The sequence below is a fragment of the Wyeomyia smithii genome, chromosome 2 (assembly GCF_029784165.1).
Source record: "Wyeomyia smithii strain HCP4-BCI-WySm-NY-G18 chromosome 2, ASM2978416v1, whole genome shotgun sequence".
In the NCBI taxonomy this organism is placed as follows: Eukaryota; Metazoa; Arthropoda; class Insecta; order Diptera; family Culicidae; genus Wyeomyia; species Wyeomyia smithii.
This window is the reverse complement of record NC_073695.1, coordinates 18,502,216-18,524,006: the sequence shown is the minus strand read 5'-3', so window position 1 is coordinate 18,524,006 and position 21,791 is coordinate 18,502,216. Positions and strand designations below refer to the sequence as shown.

The following is a 21,791-nucleotide window of genomic DNA, read 5'->3' as shown; positions in this document are numbered from 1 at the left end:
TTCCCAATTCCCCTCTGGTCCAAGCATTTTGCCAACTGATGATCGTATTCTGACGTACAAGTGCGAAAAATTCATTAAAGGCAATTGGTCTTTCATAAATATCACCGTTTGTTGCGCCCACCTTAGCCAAAGAGTCCGCTTTCTCATTACCCGGTATCGAGCAGTGAGAAGGGACCCACGCTAAGGTAATCTGAGTAGATTTTTCGGATAAAGCACTCAGATGTTCCCGTATTTTCCCCAGGAAATACGGAGAGTGCTTAACATCTTTCATCGATCGGAGAGCCTCAATGGAACTGAGACTGTCCGTAAAGATGAAATAATGGTCCGTGGGCATTTTTTCGATAATCCCTAGGGTGTACTGAATTGCAGCTAATTCTGCGACGTAAACAGAAGCAGGATTATCGAGCTTATGGGAGACGGTTAAATTGTTATTGAAGATACCGAAGCCAGTGGACCCATCAAGAAGTGATCCGTCAGTGTAGTACATATTGTCGCAGTTGATGTTTCGATATTTATTGGAAAAAATTTTAGGGATCTGCTGCACGCGTAAATGATCCGGGATTCCACGAGTTTCTTCTATCATGGATGTATCGAAAAACACAGTAGAATCAGAAGTATTTGATAAGTCGACACGATTTGGAATATTCGAAGAAGGGTTAATATTTTGGGACATGTGATTGAAATACAATGTCATAAAACGGGTTTGAGAATTAAGTTCGATTAACCTTTCAAAATTTTCAATCACGGGACGGTTCAAGACCTCACATTTGATTAGAATACGAGAAGACAGGCTCCAGAAGCGGTTTTTCAATGGTAGTACTCCAGCTAAAACCTCCAAACTCATCGTATGGGTCGACTGCATGCAACCTAAGGCGATACGCAAACAACGATATTGTATTCGCTCCAGTTTGATCAAATGTGTGTTTGCTGCGGAGCGGAAGCAGAAACACCCGTATTCAATAACAGACAATATCGTTGTTTGGTAAAGCCTTATAAGGTCTCCTGGATGGGCTCCCCACCATTGTCCGGTTATTGTACGAAGAAAATTCACTCTTTGTTGACATTTTTTCATCAGATACCTCACGTGACAACCCCAGGTGCCTTTAGAGTCGAACCAGACACCAAGATATTTGTGTACCAAAACCTGAGAAATCGTTTTACCCATTAATTGTGTTTGAAGCTGAGCAGGTTCATGCTTCCTAGAAAAAACTACTATCTCAGTCTTCTCCGGAGAGAATTCGATACCTAGCTGTAAAGCCCAAGCAGACAAATTGTCCAAGGTATCTTGCAATGGTCCTTGCAAATCGGCAGCTTTGGCTCCTGTAACAGAGATTACACTGTCGTCTGCAAGTTGTCTTATCGTGCATGAATTTGCCAGACATTCGTCGATGTCATTTACATAAAAGTTGTAAAGAAGGGGGCTTAAACATGAGCCCTGGGGAAGACCCATGTAGCTAATGCGAAAAGTTGCCAAATCGCCATGCGTAAAATGCATGTGCTTTTCGGACAACAAGTTGTGCAAAAAATTGTTCAAAATTGGAGAAAATCCTTGTCGGTGAAGTTTACCCGAAAGAATGTCAATAGAAACGGAATCAAAAGCCCCCTTAATGTCCAAGAACGCAGATGCCATTTGTTCTTTACGAGCATACGCCAGCTGAATATCTGTTGAAAGCAACGCAAGACAATCATTCGTCCCTTTGGCACGGCGGAAGCCAAATTGAGTTTCTGATAGTAGACCATTTGATTCGACCCAGTGGTCTAAACGACGGAGTATCATTTTTTCCATCAATTTCCGGATACAGGATAGCATTGCAATCGGCCTATAAGAGTTGTGATTAGAAGCTGGTTTCCCTGGTTTTTGGATGGCGATCACCTTCACTTGCCTCCAATCCTGCGGTACAATGTTTTGCTCCAGGAACTTATTGAACAAGTTCAACAAGCGCCTCTTGGCATTGCCGGGTAGAGCCTAACTGCTTGCAATTCAGGCAGTTCATGACGCGGGGCACGTAGAGCCTCACAGGGAGACGAACCCGGTGGATCGAGACGTGGCTTGGTAGTGCAGACCCGGCGAACGTAACTCGAAACGAGTCTGACGGAGTGTATACTGTTTTGCCACCGATGATCGATGCTGACCGCAATTGCTTGCAGTCGAGCACCTTTACTTCGGGACACGTTTTGTTCTTAAAGCACCCTTTGGCACTTTGCAGTATACACTCGACGGACAGACTCGAATCGGTTATGACACCGTCGATCTCCACGTCTCGTGCGGGTATGTAAACGCGATACTCGCGTGTGAAGAGCTCAGAGCAAGCTATATCGTTGGCCTCTTTCAGGTTACCGACCACGACACGGAGCTTGTTAGGCCGGACCTTGGAAATTTCGGTCACGCCCTTGTACTCCTTCGTCAGGTCTTTAGAAATCTGCAAGAGGTTCAACTTTTTCGATTTCGGTCCTGCCTTTGGCCGAAAATAAACAGTATAGCTGCCCTGGGCTCCGTCTGGGTAAAGCCTGGGGCGAGGGGGGACTGAAGAATGAACAGGGGAGGGGGTAACAGAAGGGTCAGGGTCAGAGGGGTTCGGGGATGGTGGCGCGGGAGGCGAGGGATCTACATCCATCTTAAGTCTAGCGCACTAGCGCTGACAAGAACACGTACCTTTTTATTTCTCCCTTCCAGTAAGGTTGGTTGTCCGATCGTTCGAAGTAGCAGCCGTTACAGCCAGCAGCACCAATACAGCAGCACCAAACAGCCACCAGCAGCGAGCCAGGTGTGAGATCACTCCACACAGCGATACGACTCGCTGACACTGATGGCTTCTTCTTTTTCCTCGTTTGTGTCTCGTCCACTGCTGTAGCACAATCCAGCCAGCAGCCAAATCGGCTTACGCACCAGCTGGCAGTCACGATGCGAAACAGTTGCACAAAGGAACGACCTTGAACCCGGATTTATTTCACTCGACCAGGCAAACAATGCCAACACTTGTTCACACGTCTTTTGTTTTATACTCTATCGGACCGATCACCAAACACGTCCAGTACTGATGCGTGTTCGGCACAGAATGAAAAATGATACTTTGATGTTTCAACTTGTACTTCGAGTACCTACTACTCTTTCTTTCGTACAAACAGGATGATCACTGCAGTCCGCTAGATACTATTATTACATAAGGCCCAAATACACTCACGGCGTAATGACGCCTCCTCCATCCAAGTTAGAAGGCGGAAACGCGCCTTCCGTTGGGACGCCTTTCATTTAGAACCTTCTAGCTGTGCCTTCTAGTAAAAAAGGTAGTCGTTTGCCGCCTTCGGCTGCGTACTTAACTGCCTTCCGTGTAGACGCATTGTGCCTTCCACCTTAGATTATTGAAACATAGATATCCAACTCAACCAACAATACGGGCAACAAAAATGTGGCGCCCCTCCGAGGATGATGGCGGTTGGGTGAACTACATTTAATGAGCACACACAGAAAAATATTAAGGTAATTGCTATTATTTTGGCTTAGTCAGATTTGTGCGGTGTTTTTAACAGACTAATCAATATGGTCTAGATAATAATAATGATTTATTACCCAGTGATGGAAACGAAACGAATATGATGCAATCGTAGTTTATTCATCATATGTGCACTTCACGATGTGTACAGGCCGGGACTAAACTCGAATCCTCTCAACCTATAATGAAATGATGATAGGGTGCATAGGTTTCTGGGAGAAAACAAACACATGACTAGACTACATCAGCTCTGAGAAGCGATTCGATCGTTGCGTTTGTCTCTCCATAGGCCGGTAGTTACGGGAATAAAGGATAGCAACAGGAGAAAATCATGTCGCCTGAACAGCAGCAGAGGTTGGGTGCGGTGAGAGGAATGTGTGGGGGAAGGAACTACTTCGGCAGCGGTTGAGTTTAAGCGAGAGTATGAGAGCATACACTGTCATTTTCTTTCTTTTTCTGACAAAAAATCATTTTCATGGGTCAAAAGAATAAGGATATAACAAGTTCTGATCGCTCTCTGTAACAGAGACGAATAACTTCATATAACGAGGTATGCACATTGAGAACCACGTATTGTGGTGTACACTAATGAATAGAAATATATCGTAAAGAGGAAAGCAAAAAGAGTGCACCAGCACCGATACTTAGTTTTTCGCATACTGACGACGATGTCAACGCATCCTAGGCTTGTTTTATATGTATTCATTAATCGCTAGAGGTGATATTTTTCCTTCGCTGATTACAACAGGACTAAAATTTGTTTATTTTGATGATAGTATGACTAAATTATTTTGATGATAGTATGACTAATCGTTCATAGTCGTTTCAACAATATGTTTTTAAGCATAAGCAAAGATGACTAGTACACAATACGTTACTCTTGCAGTATGCAGTGGACACGAGTTTCGCTGCGCGTGAACGAAAATTGAACTAATTTATATACTGTTAATTTGGTGATGACGACAAGGTGGTGAAGGTGAAGCATATTTTCCAATATCATTGTATGGTCCTGTCATCTAATTTTCAATAATCTTATACGGTATTGCCATCTTGTTTTCGTTTTCATCTAGCGGATTGAGCATGATAAATCGATTTTGCTAATAATCACAGTTTTAAGGTCATCAGATGGCACCGTTATAAAGGTGTTGCGAGCAAAATGTATGAAGTTGTTGTTTGTACCAATTTTAATAGCCGATTGAAAACCGCTATACAGCTTTAATCCCTTTGCGGAACTGGTTGGGTTAATAATTCTGCCTCAGCCGTCGAATAATGCTGTAGAATGTTCTCCTATTCGGTTTGTAGCTTCCTTTGCAGATTATTTTTTGTGATCGCATTCATTATCAATTTTACTATTCCTTGCTTGAATGTTTAAATCGATTAATTAATATTTGCAAAGAAATCAAATTTGGAAATTTTTACTCATCCTTTTAAGTTCTATTTAAAAACGATACAATATTTATTTTTGTGAATACCGCTAAACGCTATTTTTAACTAAGGTTTTACATTCCTGCGTTGAAAATCGTAGCATAACTTATTTCGTCAAAATTCACGTACGTGAAGTACAACATAAACAATGTTAAAATAATTTAAGTGAATGTGAAGCTTTTTTTTCTTTTTGTCACCTTCGACAATTCGATGAGAGTATCTATGAGATTTTTACATTTTGGGACTCATGCTTATTTGTAAAATTACGCGAGGTTTATTTGCAGTGTTGTTGTAATAAATTGAAATTGCAAATCATCTAGATTATATTGTAAAGTCGATAAACCGCCGTACAAATCTGATTGAAAGTAACATGATATTTTTCTGGGTGTGAGAATATGGTCAAGCTCACCACTGAAATGATAAGGAGTACCATGATATTTTTCCGAGTGGATATGCTTTAGTTCACCCAACGGCCTACAGATGGCAAGTTCATAGTGTTGCTTTGAGATTATATGCAGCGAAGCCCAACTTGGATATCTATGTCTCTTTAGTATATGCTTCCACGCTGTCTTGTGTCGCCTTCTTTTGGCGAAGGCGCTGGCAACGCCGTGTTGTATCATTTTCCGTCTGCTGGTGATTCTAGAAGTGTGTTGCCTTATTTTTTCTTTCAACAAACATAAACAAACATGAATTGGGTAGCATGATGACAAGAAGGATGGTACACGGTGAGGTTCGAGACGGCGTGATTGCGCCTTCCGTGCAGACGAGTGGAAGGTGGTAGATGCTAGAAGGCACATTAGAAGGTTTCAAGAAGGTACTGACAATTTTCGTCAGGAAGGCTTTGTCACACCGTGTGTGTATTCGGGCCTATAGTAAGCAAATCCTCTTGATATAAAAAAATTCATACACTACCAAAAATTATCAGCAGAGATCTTACAATACTAACCAATTTCGAAACTTCAGAATCTTCAACTACTTTCGGACTACTTCGTGATAAGGGCGAACATTTATTAGGGGCCTTCACATCGAGCGCGTATACAAATACTCAGCCGTAAACTGTGTATCTTTCATTACTCGTCAATGGAGGTGAGTATTTTTACGGCTGGGTATTTGTATACGAGCTCGACATGAATACCCATATTGTGTTTTAGTTGTCCAAACCCTTTCATCAATAACTGTATACGTTGTGAGGGAAATTTTAATTAGAGCCCTAGACGTCCTGTGTCAAAAATTATTGAACCGGTTTTATAGAAGCTTATTTAGCACCGGATCACATTCTTAGTAGCTCGAAGCATGATTTGTTTCTTTGGCAGTGAAGCTGTTACCTCTTGTTACTTTCAATGAAGCTCAAAAAATGCACTCTATTGATTCCAGGTAATTGGCAAGCTACTCTCAGTAAGTGCAGTCTCCAGTTATCAGGTGCAAGATTATTTTTTCTTGCCTTTATCTACTTGCTGCACCATGATTACTTCAAATTTAAAAAATAGAAGCGATATCCGTCGCAAGTAAAAACATGCAAGCTTAAATTCCGGGTCAAGTTCGTGTAATCCGTAGTAGCCGAAGAAGGTTCAATAATCAATCAAACTTTGGTCTGCTTTGTGTGTAAACAAAGAAATCTTTCGCAAGTATTGACATTCATTGGTATGCAGATTGTCACAATTTCGGCTGAGCATACAAAATCTGTCATATTCCTAGAGTACCAGTCGTCTGCTTTCTGTATTGCGCTCAATTCACCTTACTTTAACGGATATCAAATTAATTTCATCAGCACTTCTCATAATCAAGAATTCAAGACAGTTAAAAAAAATTGTCAGGTAAAACAAAATTGCGTAATTCTAGGTATCTCACGTAAATCACAGCATTCGCAATGAAAGAATAAATATTGTTGCTGACATTCACCTGCTGCGCGATAATTACTTATAAATATAAATATACGAAAACAGAGTCACATGTACGACACTTGATATGCCCCAGTGAGCATCAGCTGCCGCATACTAAACCTTACAGTGCTAATGAAATCCACCAAATCCGTAGCAGTACAAGGGACACCATAATTGCCCGGGGCCCGGAGCACTTGACTATGGTACACGCATGTAAACACCGAAATCCGGCACGCTTAGCAACCGCCAGCATCCACTTCCTCCGCTAGTATCGACATTATAACGTTCCGAGAAGTCGATTCCGCGTAAATTAACCGCACCCGAACGCGGACGGAATTCAACTGATATCGCGCTGTGGAGTAAATTTGATGATTTTCTGCCTCGCCGAGGTGCGAGAGGATGCGTCTGTCTGCGCGTAGTTTATCGAGATCGGGATGTGAATTGGATGATATCTGATAGTACCCAGACAAATAACAGCTTGCACCGTACGAGTTGGTAGAGAAGAAGCTTCCTCGCAGCATCTTTCAAGTAGGGTTACAAGTTTACAAATCGATTATTTACTTTTTTGTCATCAATTAGGTACTGGGCGTGATGTGGGCACGGTTTAACTCGGTACGAGGACAATACTTTCTAGAAGCACAAAAAATAATAGTGCCGGTCGAAAAGCGATTGTTGATTTGCCTCGTTTTGGTTCTATAATGAAACATGTATAATAAATGCATAATGCATAATGAATACAAGTACACACTTACACGACCGGAATAACAATTCGGTTCGGCTTAAATCAATTTAGTTTTGTCAAATTAAAAAACAAGAACAGTATTGTAACGTTGATTTGTAATTTAGGTTTCATAGAATATTTTAGGATAAACAATGAAGTTTATTTAGTTTCGAACATGTTCTATTTAACGTTACAATCCTGTCATTTCGAAAGCATGTTATTTTGTTGATTTTTGATGTTTATTCCCCTGAATCATTGATATTATTTATTTTATCTTCCCTAATAATTTGTTGTTGAAAATATATTTTCAAATTTTACAAACTTTACTGATAAACTATAAACTTAAATTGAACGCATGATTAAAAAAAACCTAAATTAATCCACCTAGCGGTCAGACTCAGCCTTTCTCATTCAAACTTATTATTTGTAAAAATAGATTTACATGAATGCTTAAATCCAATAAATGTTTATCCACTCTTTGGGTTCTAAAATATTGATGTTGTAATTAAAGTATAAAATATGAAATTTGACGTAATGTTAGTACTTAAGAAATAGCGAAATAAAAGCAATGACTCTTAATTTCGAACAATTTAATCACGAGCGATGCCGGGAACGTTCAGATAGTACGATGATCGAAGCAGGTAAAGTGTTGAATAGTCTTTGAATTTGTTTTCTTTCTAAAACTTTTAAACAGCATATCAAATTGTTATGAAGTTTGTTATTTGTAAGTTTGAGAGATGACTCATTTGTATGACACTAGTTATGTTCAAATAAGTCGTGTAATACTTGAGATAATAGACTTTCGTTGTTTTACAAATTAAAACATAACGCTTGCTTAAGTTTGATTACAATCAAATGAAAAGGTAACGTATGGGGCAGCCAAACTTTGAAACCACGTGTTCAATCATAATTTATTAGTTAACCCTTAACTAGCCCGTTCATCTGATATCAATATTGTTCAAATCGGTTGTGTAGTTTCTAAGATAATGAAGTTTCGTGATTTTCACATTTCGATACATTACAGACGAAGTTACAGTCCGATTACTGCAAAATTCAATAGGGTGTTATGAGGTAGGTAGACCTTTTATTTGATACTGATTCTGTGGAAATCGGGTCAACCATCTCTGAGAAATATGAGTGAGTCCAAGTAAGTTGTCTTGGAATATGTTTCTTTTCATAGCTGGATTTCACATTTTTAAACATAACAGGCAAAGTAATAGTCCGATTGCAAAACAAATCAATAGGGTCTTATGGGGTAACTAGACCATCCATTTGACACTGATTTTCTGAAAATCGGTTCAGCCATCTCTGAGAAACATGAGTGAGTTTAAACAACCTCAGGATAACTTTTCTTTACATAACTTTTGAACCATATGTTCAATCATTACGAAATTCAAAAGTTAAGGGTTTTGGAGACAGCCCGATCATTTGAAACCAATTTTATTAAAATCGGTTGTGTGGTTTTGAGATATTGATGTTTCGTGATTTTTACATTTTGATACATAACCTCTAAACTAAAAATCCGATTACAATGAAATTCAATAGCAACCTATGACGCAACTAGACCTTTCATTTGCAATTAATTTTATGAAAATCGGTCCAGCCATCTCTAAGAAAAGTGAGTGAGAAAAAAAGTTGCACATACATACACACACACACACACATACACACATACATACATGCATACAGAAAATGCTCAGTTCGTCGAAAGGGGTCGAGTGGTATATGACATTCGGCCATTGGGACCACTTTTATACCTTTGGTTTTTCCAGTGATTGCTATACCTTTCTAGGAGAAAGGCAAAAAGATTGCAAAAATTGCAATAATTAAAATAGCACGGTGGCGACTCAGTCTATGGCTAAAGGCCACCTCAGTAAAGAAATAAAAATAAAAAAAAGAATTTCTAAATTGGGATTTATTTTTGGAATTTGATAGTTGATTAAATAATTGTAGAACAATGGAAAATTATTATGTACTCGTTATCGTTCCGTCGTACTCCAAAAAAGCAGCAACAAATGCTTAGACAAAAAGTAATACCTGTTCAACATTATTAGTTGAGCAAGAGGTGGTTTGTTCGAAGAATTTTATTTATTTTTGCACCCTTTTCAATGCCATTTTCGTCACAAACCATTGTAAAATCATATGCGGTAATTCCCCACAGAACATTTTGCTTGCGTATCGGGGGTTACCTTCAAACTGGTTACTAAAGGAAAAAACGGGCTTGAAATTGCGTTTTTTGTAGGCAGGTGTTACTCACTCTTTGAAAATAGCAATCTCCGACTGATATAGATGCGCTTTGGTTTGGATTGATAATTGGCGGTTAGGTGCTAATCATATTGGTGTTGTACCTATTTTGCTGGAACGAATTGATATAATAGCCCTGAAGCTACAACTTTTAAAAGTGGGTTGACGAGTGTATAAATATGTTTTATAACTGATAACTTTTTAGAAGTATTTTGTTTTTCCAGCCATAATAGTTCTCATGATTTTTCCTCGTACCGCTCTTTTCCTTCCTATGCATCGTGTATTCATTCAGCAACAGAGAGTTGCATCCAACAAAACTATTTCAAACTCTCATGTTTGCTGTTTTCTGGTTATAGAATCCTCTGCATAATTCAAAGTATCATAGGAGAAAGTGAATATTATTGGAAAGGTAATGATCTGATCCACCTAGGTTGGTGGTGCAATCTTTATCATACATTTCACGCACGATATAGGTACTCTACGGCCTCTGGACATCCGATCACCGGGAGACGGTAGATCTTATATCGTCTCATAATTTTAACTGCAGCATTAGAATACAAGAAAATCGAAATATTATGAATAATTCACCTAAAGTAAAGCAAAGCATCAAGGCTACATTCCGTACCGGAACTCGACTTTCTTTTTATTTTACACAGACTTCGTAGCCAACTGTTTAAAGTACAGGACAATTGCGGGGTTTGCGCTATGATCCTACTGACAATAACAGTCTCTCCCGAACCGAAACTCGAACCTACGACGACTCGGTTGTTAGGCATCGTACCTCAAGACCAGCTGGAAGGATAAGGAAGGATAGGTGAATTGTTACCTATATAGTTGTTAATTGTCCATAATGCGTTAAACAATGCGTTTGAATTCGTGGAGCTTTTACTCCTGTTTTGGCTTCCTTTCACCCTAGTTCCTTCGCCTATTTTTTTCTTGATCTTCGAACTATTTTTTATAGTTTTGATTCCGTATTTCATTGAAATCTTAGAGAAATTGTTTTTCTGACCTGGTTGTCTAGAAATTCATGAACAAAATGATTTTCTATAAGTTTATAGAAAACCGATACCAAGCAAAAAATTGGCTACCAAGTCGTAATAGTTGCTTAGCATCGGTTAAACGGAACGCGGTTTGCAGAAAAAAAATAATTTATTTTCACCCTTTTGAATACCCAAATAAATGTCAAATAATGTGCGGTAATTCCCCACAGAACATTTTGCTTGCGTATCGGGGGTAACCTTCAAACTGGTTACTAAAGGAAAAAAACAAGCATTAATCAATCCGATCGCAAATATTACTCATTCCTCGCAAAAAGTTATTCTCGATTAAGATGTGCTTTGGCGGGAAAGGTACCAATCAATACTTCGTTGATGATCGTGCAAAAACTCCAAAAACTCTCCCCCAATGTGCGCCATTGTCTTTTAGTACTAGACGATACAAGTCTAACAAGTTGTCGTATGTTCGAAATCCCATTTAGGAGGCTGGTACTATTAGTAGCATCGTGCACTAGTTCCGCTATAGTCCTGTACCCTAACGGTATGATGCATAACCGAAGATCAAGTTCCGGGGGCGGAATGTGAAATCGTGCAGGTTTGATTGCTTTATAATTTAACTTCACTCAAGGGGATTACACAGGCAAACAAATCAGTATTCAGGTTGAAAGACGAAATTAACTTCACTTGTGAGGTATGACTTGGTAAATACATTAATATTCAAGTGGAAAGACGAAAATAACTTCACTCGAGAGGATTGAATTGGTACACAAATCAATATTCAAGTTCAAAGACAGAATTAGCTTCACTCAAGATGATTGAGTTAGTAAACAAATCAATATGTTTACTTAGTGTTATTCCATATTATAGAAGAAATAGTCAAGTTGAATGACGAAACCTGTAAAATAATCACGAAATAAGGAAAGTTTCAACCAAGTGAAAGTATTTGTTTTAACAACGATCATGCACTTGCGCACTTAAACTACTTTAAAAGTAGTAATAAGTAGTAATAATGAAAGGACGATTTGGCATGATGGAAAACCTCTATTTTGAATTATTAATTCGTCTAACAAAAATTAATTTCATGTACATATATATAAATAGAGCAACTCTAAATATAAGAACAGAAGCACCTTCCTATCTCGCACTTTCCGCTGGCTTGACCTCCTTTTTTGCAGCCTTCATAGCAGGTTGCGTCGACGCAGCTTAGAGATCGCCGACTAAGCAAAATCTGACCAGGATCAGGTGCCGACCAAGCGGCGGCTGTACCTAATAGGAACAGAAACAGAACGCAATCGAAAAACTTCATCCTGGATGGTTTCGCCTAGCGTCTCGAGAGTGTTATCGGTTTTGTGTATGCACAAAGTTAACTGAGCGAAGTAGTAGTTTCAATCAGAATAAAAAGTACTGTTATACCAATTTATATACCTACTGGGAACATGCTAGGTCAAGTGTTTATTGTTTCATAATAGTTTATTTTCTGGTTAATTTGCAGTAGCTTCACGGGGTCGTGACATATAAACAATTGTTCTCACTTAATTAAAAATAACGAACTTCAGGAAAAAATCGATGGATACACTTGATTTACTAGGGTTCGTAAGGTTAGACGAATCACTTCTTGAAACCTTTTTCGGGAGTCTGGGAAGGTTTGAAAAATTTTATTATTAGGACTGTGTTTCAGTTTGAGTTATAAAGCTTGACACTTTTTTCATATTCGTATTAACCGTGATGTGCTCAACAAATAACCCGCAAACTAAGCTCTTGTAACTTTCGCAATTTTCATCCGGTTTCAATGGTTTTAGCACCAGTAAATTATTTACTTTTCAGCGTCATCGGTGCCTGGATGTTTTTCCTCATTCTCGGAGTTCCGGTCTTCTAGGGATATAATCTAAAACTAAGAAATTTTACGAATATTTGAAAAAAATCTTACAATAATTGGTTTAAAGTTCACGAAATTACTTCCATTTCTGTGGTTTTGGATATTTTGGTAATATGTTCCTAAAATGGTTCTTTCGGAACCTGTGTATATCGTCCCGGTTTCGGAAATACTCATATTAGGTGGTATTTAGTCAATTTTGGCTGATTTCTAGAAGCCGGAAATTGCAACCTTGCCATGTCGATTGCGAAAGTACTCATATTAGGCGGTATTTGACCAACTTTGGTTGCTTTCCGAAAACTAGAAGCATACTGAATAATTGAGTGTAAGAGTGCGCCTGGTACTGATTTCCGGTCTCTGGGCACCATTTTCAGTGATTTTCATAAACTGGAAGTTGCCACTTTGAGCCTCAAAACGACGTCTGGGGTAGTGCTGGGACTATCCGGATTAAGATATCCGGATATCCGGCCTCGGATATCCGACAAATATCTAAAATCCGGATCAACCGAATATCCGGATATTATCCGACAAGATATCCGGATTTTCGGATAGTCGGATATCCGGATTCTATATCCGAACATAGTTTAATGAAATAGTTACGAGGGTTGGGGGTTGTGGAAAAAGCCGTTTTGCGCGTTACATTTTATTTTAATGGTCTATAAAAGACAGAAAAAAAATTCGGATATCCAGATAGTAGATATCCGGATATCCGACTATTCGATTATCCGTATCCGAATATTCGGATAGTTTTCGTTTACCTATCAGTGATCCGAGCTTTGGATAACCGGATCACGAATATATCCGGTTAAAAGTCCCAGCACTAGTCTGGGGTCGTTTTGTGGTTCTTGAAAATATCCATATAAGATGATATTTGACCTTGTTTTCAACTGTGATTGGTCGAAATCATTTACTGTTTTTTTAAATTAAATTCCATAGCAACGATAAGCGCTTCGCGACGCCATTCGCGCTTACTATGTCGTCGGCCTTAAAAGGGTATCATCCGCGGAAATAATTATCAATTCATCAATAATAATATCTACCAAAAAAAAATTGTTTTCGCCACTTTTTTTATTGGCCTAAATCATGCTAAAACTATCCAAGAATCAAAATCTACATCGCCCAATTACAGATCTAAACTCAAAGTTCGTTTAAATCAATTTCTACCGAACAACTTTTTTCGATATCTGATATCGCGAAAGAAGCTAGGCGCAGCCAGATCAGATGACAAGAAGAAAGAAGAGGAAAATAAAAACCCCGGAAGGACAACTTTACGGCGCAGGGATAGTTGACTGAAGGTAAAAAAAATTATTAGGGGCTTTGTTATTGAGATTCTCAAGATTCATAGCATTTTGAAACTTTAAACAAAATTTTAAATTTAGCTTCTTCATTAGATTATCAAGTGAAGTACACACAATTTTAGCGATTGATTAACAACAACTAAAGTTATAAACAATTAAAGTCGATGTTTTTTTGTCGGAATAGAGCTTTTTTTCAAACCGTTGCCATTTTGCGAAGAAAAATTCTAAAAATATAATCATGTGTACTGCACTAGCGACACTTATGTAGATAATGAGAAATTTTTTGTTTTTGTTATAGGTGGAGTTGGGCACGACTTCTACTGCTCGCCGCGGACCAAATTAAAAAAAGCGGTTCACGGGGCAATCGCTGCACAGCCGCCATTTTGTAACAAAAATAGCAATAAAAATATTTTTTCTATTCTGCAAGAGTTGCTCAATCCAATGATATATTATTTATATACCTTACATCTCAAATGTCCTGTAAAAAAATCATGAAAAAAGACTTGTTTTTTGAGCATTTGGTAGATATTACCCCTTAAAGAAACGAAAATTATATACATTTCTCCTACTGGCTGCAAGATCAGTTTACCGTAACCTAGGGGGTTGACACCCAAATTCCTCGTCCCGGGTACATCTCAGCAGGTCTTGAGGTACGATGCTGATCTAACAAGCCAGCTGTGCACAGTGGTTCCCCTATAGGTCATAAAGCCAAAAATCAAATTTCATTATTTTGGTATTTCTTCACCTCTCAGCATCCTTTGTAGTCTGAAGCTAACAATGGCATCAATTATTGTGTTGTATTACGAAGGAATTGTTTACTGTGGGACTTGGAAGTGCGCATAGTTTTTTTGGTTTTTTGATATGGAGGTCCAAAAACAAGGAATGTTGAGCCTTTTTTTGTGGTTTTAAGAATGTTGTATTGTGTTGTTAACGACTGAGCCAACGGTGAAATAGGTGCATTTTGATATAAATAGATATCACCAATGTTTTTTTCATTTGTCAATTCAACAATGTTCTTAAGCGAATTTACGTAAGAACAAAACATCAAAATGTTCGTTAGGTATCGTTTATATGTCCAAAACACAATTTGGCTGCCGAGACCTGCCCATTGGTTTGTGAGAAGTGAATACAAAATGGTCACTTTTGGGATGTATTCTTCGTTTTTGTTTTGTTTTTGAGGGTTTTTTTCGGTGGTAATACTTGGCAACCACTTTTCGACGAATACCTTTTAACGTAAATATATTTCTAGGTTTATTGCTGAGATGTACATTTCACAAAATGCATATCTTTAAAATTTGAGCTGAAAAATCTGGAAGAATTCATTAGAAGATACAAAATGTTTTAGAATCTATACACTCATCACTATGGGATTTTTATAACTTGAAGCTAGATAAATAGCTCGAATACATTACAGTTGCACGCGATTATCAGTTCCTTTGAAATAATGTAATAGAACAAAGAGCAACTGCATAAAAAGATATGCCACATGGTTGAATGAAACAGAGCAGATCTATCTTTTATTATCGAAGTATGATAACAGCACCAAGGAGAGAACAGTTTTTTTTCGTGGTCAGCCGAGAACGCAGAAAGATTTTTATTTTATCACTTTTTATGACATTATGTGAATTATATTTTTTGTTCTTTGTAATTTCCTAAATATGTATTACCATATCAAATAAATGTTGTGAGCCAAACATATCCCTAATTTCCAAATACACATCGAAAAACACACTTCTTTTATATGCATACACTCATTAAATTTCTGGCATCGAACAATAAAAGTTTGGAAAATTGCATAGTAAAAAATAGTAGTCAAGCCAAAGTTGGTAAAAGATACCAGTAATTTTAGATGACCCTTGACCACGAATCCATAGAAAATACTACAAAATAGATGTGATTTTCGAATTCAGCATCGAAAAATACACTAAGATTGACGTTTTCAACTCAAAACATAGGAAAACAATATTTATGACCGCCCTTCTTAAAAAACGGAACCACTGTGCTGTGTTATGTTCGAATAATGGCACAAATACTCTATATGAACACCTATACTATTACCACAGAAAAACAGAAATATCTCTTCGAAGAAAAATCTCGAAAAATCTTCGTTCTTGTTGAAACGTTGCACTTAAACACCACTGTGTGAACTACTGCCTTACGTTTGCACTAAATTGGCAAAAATTGCCAATTTTTCGTAGGTTTAGTTTCACAAGCACTGACGAATCTACCCTTTCAGCATCAATCATAGTAACCCATGAGTTGGCAGAAAAAATTGACAGCTCTACCAGTAGAACTCTAACCGTTATGGCGAAAACAATGAAGCTACTCCGTTCAGAAGTGTGCGCATTCAAAGAACGGTACCCCGCGGCGTCGAAGACGGACATCGTGCGGCAATTTTTGTGGACACCGGATACGCCCGTTCCGGCCTCTACAACATTTGGCACTATTGAATAACAATCAGAGCATTGAAAGAAAGCCCGGTTTCGGACGACCGACGACCCTGAACGACAAGACGCTCTAGAGGATGGTGAAGAGGAAGACCGAGGGAAAAGTGGCTACACCGCTGCGTGCGCTTGGCCGGGAGGTCGGTGCAACCGGCCAAACAGTGAAAAAATACATGGCGAACATGGACATACATGTCAGGAAGCAGCAGTTCTGTCCACTGGTCTCCGAGCTCTAGACATTGACCCAGCGACAGCGGCTGAATAAAATGGTCAAATCGATTTTTACGACGAATCGCGATATTGCGGTGGTGATGGACGACGAGACCTATCTCCCCCTGGATGGCAACGGCTGGCAGGGCACTTTGTATTTTACTTTCCTCACGAAGGAAGTGAGTTCCGAGCTGAAGTTGATTTCATAAACCAAGTTCCCCAAGAAGTTGTGCTGTGGCAGACAATCAGCGAGAAAGGAAAATGCCATAAGGGCAAAGACGTGGTGTTCTGGTCGAATCTGGCGTCAACCCGATGTGATATCCAAGTCGGTCAACCCGCCCAACGTTCCCCAGCTGCGTCCCATCGAGAATTTCTGGACAAACCTGAAGCATAAGACCCACTCCAACAATTCTTGCTGAAAACTGAGGAGGAATTGATAAATAAAACGATGAAAGAAGTCAAATACATGCCTACACGCATGTTTTTGTCTGTCATGGCGAATGTTCCGGTTAACTACCGAAAGACCGCTCGCGAGGGCGTAGAATTTTTTTTGCAAGTAAGCTTATATAATTGTCTTCCATGGTAACTTTATCAAACTCAATTATCTGTCTCAGTTTTATTTATCACCATCCAAAAAAGTCCGTTTATTTCATAAAAACGGTTTTGGTTTTTGTTTAAAGCGGCCACAGCGCCATTACTGACGGTTTTTTATCTTTGCTAATGAGTGTGCACGCTTGCTTATAGCGGCGGAATTCAGCGGAGCGTTATATTGCATGTGGCAAACATGTAAAATTGCGTTACATGGGGGTGGGTGGGTATTGAAAATTGCCAAATTCCGCGTTATGTGATATTTGAATGGTTCCTTATGCGAAAATATGAACTACATTAAACAGCTCGCAATTTTGCGGATACACTAAATTTTTTTTTACGAGGAGACACGTAGCGCGGAAAAAATCCGCGTGAAAAACGCGTAAGTTCCAAAATCCGGGTAAAAATGGCGTTAATTGTAAGATCTGCGTAAAACTTCACGTGAATTCAAAATTCGCGAAAAAAACGAGAAATTTCTGAAAACCGCGTAAATTCCGAAATCCGAGTAAAAAAACGCGTGGATTAATACCGAAATTCGGGTAAAAAACCGTGAAAACTCTGAAATCGTAAATTGGGGTAAAAAAACGTGTAAATTCCGAAATCCGCGTTAAAAACGCGTAAATTTTGAAATTTGCATAAAAACAGCGTTAGTTCTGAAATCTGCGTAAATTCCGTAATACGCGTTAAAAGGCTTCAGTGTATTTTATCTTTTTTGAGCGGTTGACAGATTGGCCAATTAGCTCCTCAGGTAGGGTAGAAGTTGCTCAGCGAGTGGGGTAAAGTGACAACTTTTATTTCGGAAGGACAATTCAGTTTTCCTCCACCAATGCATTAACGGCAGTGTGTAGCATTTAGGCGGAAGTCAAATCGTTTTCAGTTTTTCGCTTAGACGTTCGCAAAAGCTACTCATTATTGGATGAAAAAGTGTTACTCTCCCTTGCTTGACGAAAAGTTCACTAAGGTGCTTATTGCGGGAGTCACTTCACGGTGAAATATATTTCATTCTCACGCTCACTTCACTTTTTTAGACCTATTCCCGATTCCACCTCAAGTGAGGTGACAAAAATCACCTCCGTAGAGTGAGATTGACAGTGAAGTGAAATTGAGAATAGGACAAGTGAAATGAGATTGTTTCCCAGCTCAAAAATGTCCAAGTCCCAGAAAGTTGTTTTTTCCCGGTTTTTTTTAGATAACACCAGATGCATTTCTAAAGCAGCTTTAGACGAAGCAAATATTTGCTATTTTTTAATACAGATTTTATTTTGTGCAAATAAAAATCGTACCAAAAATAGCAAATATTTGCTTCGTCTAATACCTGCTTAAGACATTCGGCATCAAAAAAAATGTTTTTTTCGGTATCGCAAATTTCCTGAACTAGTTTGCATTTTTTTCATCGGGCAAAAAATGAAAATTTGACCGCTTTAAGACACGGATCAAATTTTTGATTCGCTTCGTTATAAAAGAATAAATCCAATATTTACCATTAGATCACAAATCCATCAACTTTGAGACTTATGGCATCTTCGTGGAATCATTTCACCGTTCAAAATGGTCGTGAAATAATTCCACGCGGAACGTCGCTTTTTCCGTTCTCACTTCACTGATATGACACTCATAATAACCCAGATTCCGCGGCAGATGTCACTTTGCGACGTTTTTCTCAGTTACGTGAGTCCCGTAATAGGGTTTTGTTCACTTCACTCTGATTTCACCGTGAAGTGACTCCCGTAATAAGCACCTAAGGTCGCCTTTTTTACAGTTTTTTACGCAGGTTTTTTATGTGGTCATTTTTACGCGGATTCCGGAAATTACGCGGTTTTTTACGCAGATTACGGAATTTACGCGGTGTTTTTTTCTTACGCGGATTTCGCATTTTTTCATTTCGGAATCCGGAATTTACGCGTTTTTTCACGTAGATTCAGGAATTTACGCGATTATCTTTTACGCGGCACGTATCCCCCGCGTAAAAAGCGACTTTGGTGTATACGTTGAAATTACATTGGACACTTGATGCCAGTGGCAGACGACGTGCGTCATTAAGGACATAAATTCATAGGTAGAACGGGAGGCAATGTACAGACCGGTAATCGGGCCAAATAACCTGCGAGCCGTGTCTAATGATAACGGTCATCGGTTTGCAGCCTCCCGTGGTATAACGGATGACGACTGAAAGTTTTGATTTTTTTTTTACTGCTGTCAGAAAAGGTGGATGAATTTAAAGAAAAACCGATTTATTTCTCATGATGATATATTTATTGTGAACTAAGCTTTCTTATGATGCCGGAACAAGAGCGTTGTACGGCCTTCAAGTCCACTTTTCAAATGCATCTCTTGATTCTACCTGATCTGTGTTGCATCTCTTGATTCTACCTGATCTGTATGCGCCGAAAGAGCTCAAAATCCCAAAGAAATCTTCGATTGGACAACACTGAGGTAGATTCGTTGGGGTTGCGTATTCGGGGTATAAATGGAGTCAAGTGGTTGTTTAGGAACGTTTGTGTTTTTTGACGTAATGCGATAATATTTCATCTGGCCAAAACACATACTTTTCATCGGGGGGTTTGCAGGAAAAAATACAGAATAGAAACCGGAAGATTTTCGATTTCAAAATGATTTACCGTGAACTTTTTGCCAAAATTGTAGTGCAGTTCTTAGCGAACTGTACAATGCGCTTGCAGAATGCTTCTTGTTTCAAGGCCATTTTGAACAGAACTGGACATACACAAACAAAACCAAAAATGCTGGCATCAAGAGGTGAAAGAGAACTTTCATATACATACTCTCACCTCTAAAGAAATCCAAATTTTTAGTTGTCACTCATTAGTAGTCCGACGGTACTTCCCCCGCAAATATCTCTACAAAACTACCTGGAGAGCACCCGACCAACAGACAGAGACAACGTTTTAATCGACGGCAGGTTCTTCTCCGATGTATCACCGTTCGCACATACCGCAGAGCGAATATAGAATAGGACCACTCCCTAGTAGCCGTGTTCATGCGCTCAAAACTTTCGACGGTGTATAATACCCGCCGAAGTCGAACACCGCGTCCGAATATTGAGCAACTGCGAGACGCCGTTGCCCAGAAATACGTGAAACATCTGCAGGAAGTGCTACACGCGGAAGAGCAGTTTGGTGCAGTTATTTTTGAAGATGTCTGGAGGAGCATTCGAGCCGCCATAGAAAGGACTGCTGTGGCGCTTTATGATAGAAGAGCACCGAGTCATAGAAATGACTGGGTTGACGGCGAAAGCAAACAGTTAATCGAGGAGAAAATCGCATCTGCAACACCGTACGAGAGCGAACATAGAACAATACTCATGGGCACGAATCAGCCAAAACTCAGTCCTCTGAAGGAAGAAGCGCCAATAAGAGGACCTAGATCGCGTAGCGATGGAAGAGCTGTACTAAGCTAACGTCACTCGGAAGTTCTAGAAGAAGCTTCACAGCTCCCGCAAAGGCTACATGCCGCAAGCCGGCATGTGCAGAACGGTAACCTCCTTACGGATTAGTGTGAGGTGATCGGAAGGTGGAAGCAGCACTTCGATGAATATCTGAACGGCGATGTAGTAGAGCGCGAACAGGGTATGGCAATTGATCTTGTTGCACGAGCAGGATTTCAGTCACCGGTCTCCTAGAAGTGGAGGAGAATATTGGCCGGAAAAGCAATAAAGCAGCTGAAGTGGACCAGCTTTCCAGCGCGCTGTTGAAATACAAGTGCAATGGATCTGTGCCAAGATTCGGGAGAAAGAACGGCTACCGGATAGATGGAAGGTATTGTGTGTCTCCTCTACAAAAAGGATGACAAGCTGAAGTGCTGCAATTACCGGGCAATTACTATGCTGAACGCCGCCTACGAGGTACTCTACCCAAATACTCTGCCCTCGGTTATCATCGTTTGCGAAGCAGTTCGTAGGGTACTGCGAGCCGGGATTCATGAGTGGCCACGCTACCTCGGATCAGATATTCGCGGTGCTGCAGGTTTTGTAAAAATGCCGCGAATACAATGTGCCCACACATCATCTATTCATCGATTTCAAACCGGCATAAGACACAGTCGATCGAGACCAGCTATGGCAAATTATGCACTACTACAGATTTTCGGACAAACGCAATCTGTCAAAGCAACGATGGATCGAGTGTAGTACGAGTATCCAGGGCATTCTCGAGCCCCTTCGGTGCTCGAAGAGGTTTAAGGTTATCAATGCATCGAAGACGAAGTACATGAAAGGAAGAGGTTCATGAGAAAACAGTGCCATCTATCATCCACGCCGCTAAGATTGACAGGTTGTGGTGGGCTGGACATGTCGTAAGGATGTCGGACGACAGGTTGGTAAGATGGTTCTTGAAACCAACCAATCATGGACGAGACGGAGAGGTGCCCAGCGAGCAAGATGGATTGATCAGGTGGAAGACGACCTACGGACCCTACGCAGACTGCAAAGCTGGCGTACTGCTCAGACAGGATCGATCAAGACGTGTTTGAAGTGATCCAAGAATTTGTTTACCTTAGAATTCTTGTGACACGTGACAACGATGCTTCTCGTTAACTAAAAGATGAATTACGACTGCAAATTGGGCCTTTTGTGGGTTGCATAACCAGCATAGGTCTCGCAACTTTAA

General features: G+C 39.7%; 1 protein-coding gene across 3 annotated transcripts in view; it reads right to left on the bottom strand.

Annotated features, from left to right (window-relative positions):
- Nucleotides 1-21,791, bottom strand: part of LOC129721155 (protein singed wings 2) — a 33,994-nt gene that overhangs the window by 10,919 nt on the left and 1,284 nt on the right. For 2 of the 3 annotated variants that reach the window (XR_008727348.1, XM_055673377.1), the window contains exon 1: nucleotides 6,922-7,149. The exons of the other annotated variant lie outside the window; for it this stretch is intronic. Coding sequence is in view for 1 of the 2 variants with exons in the window: in XM_055673377.1 (XP_055529352.1) it covers nucleotides 6,922-7,049 (128 nt within the window). In the remaining variant the exon portion in view is untranslated. Of the gene's footprint in view, nucleotides 1-6,921; nucleotides 7,150-21,791 lie in introns of those variants that run through there. 3 annotated transcript variants of the gene reach the window in all.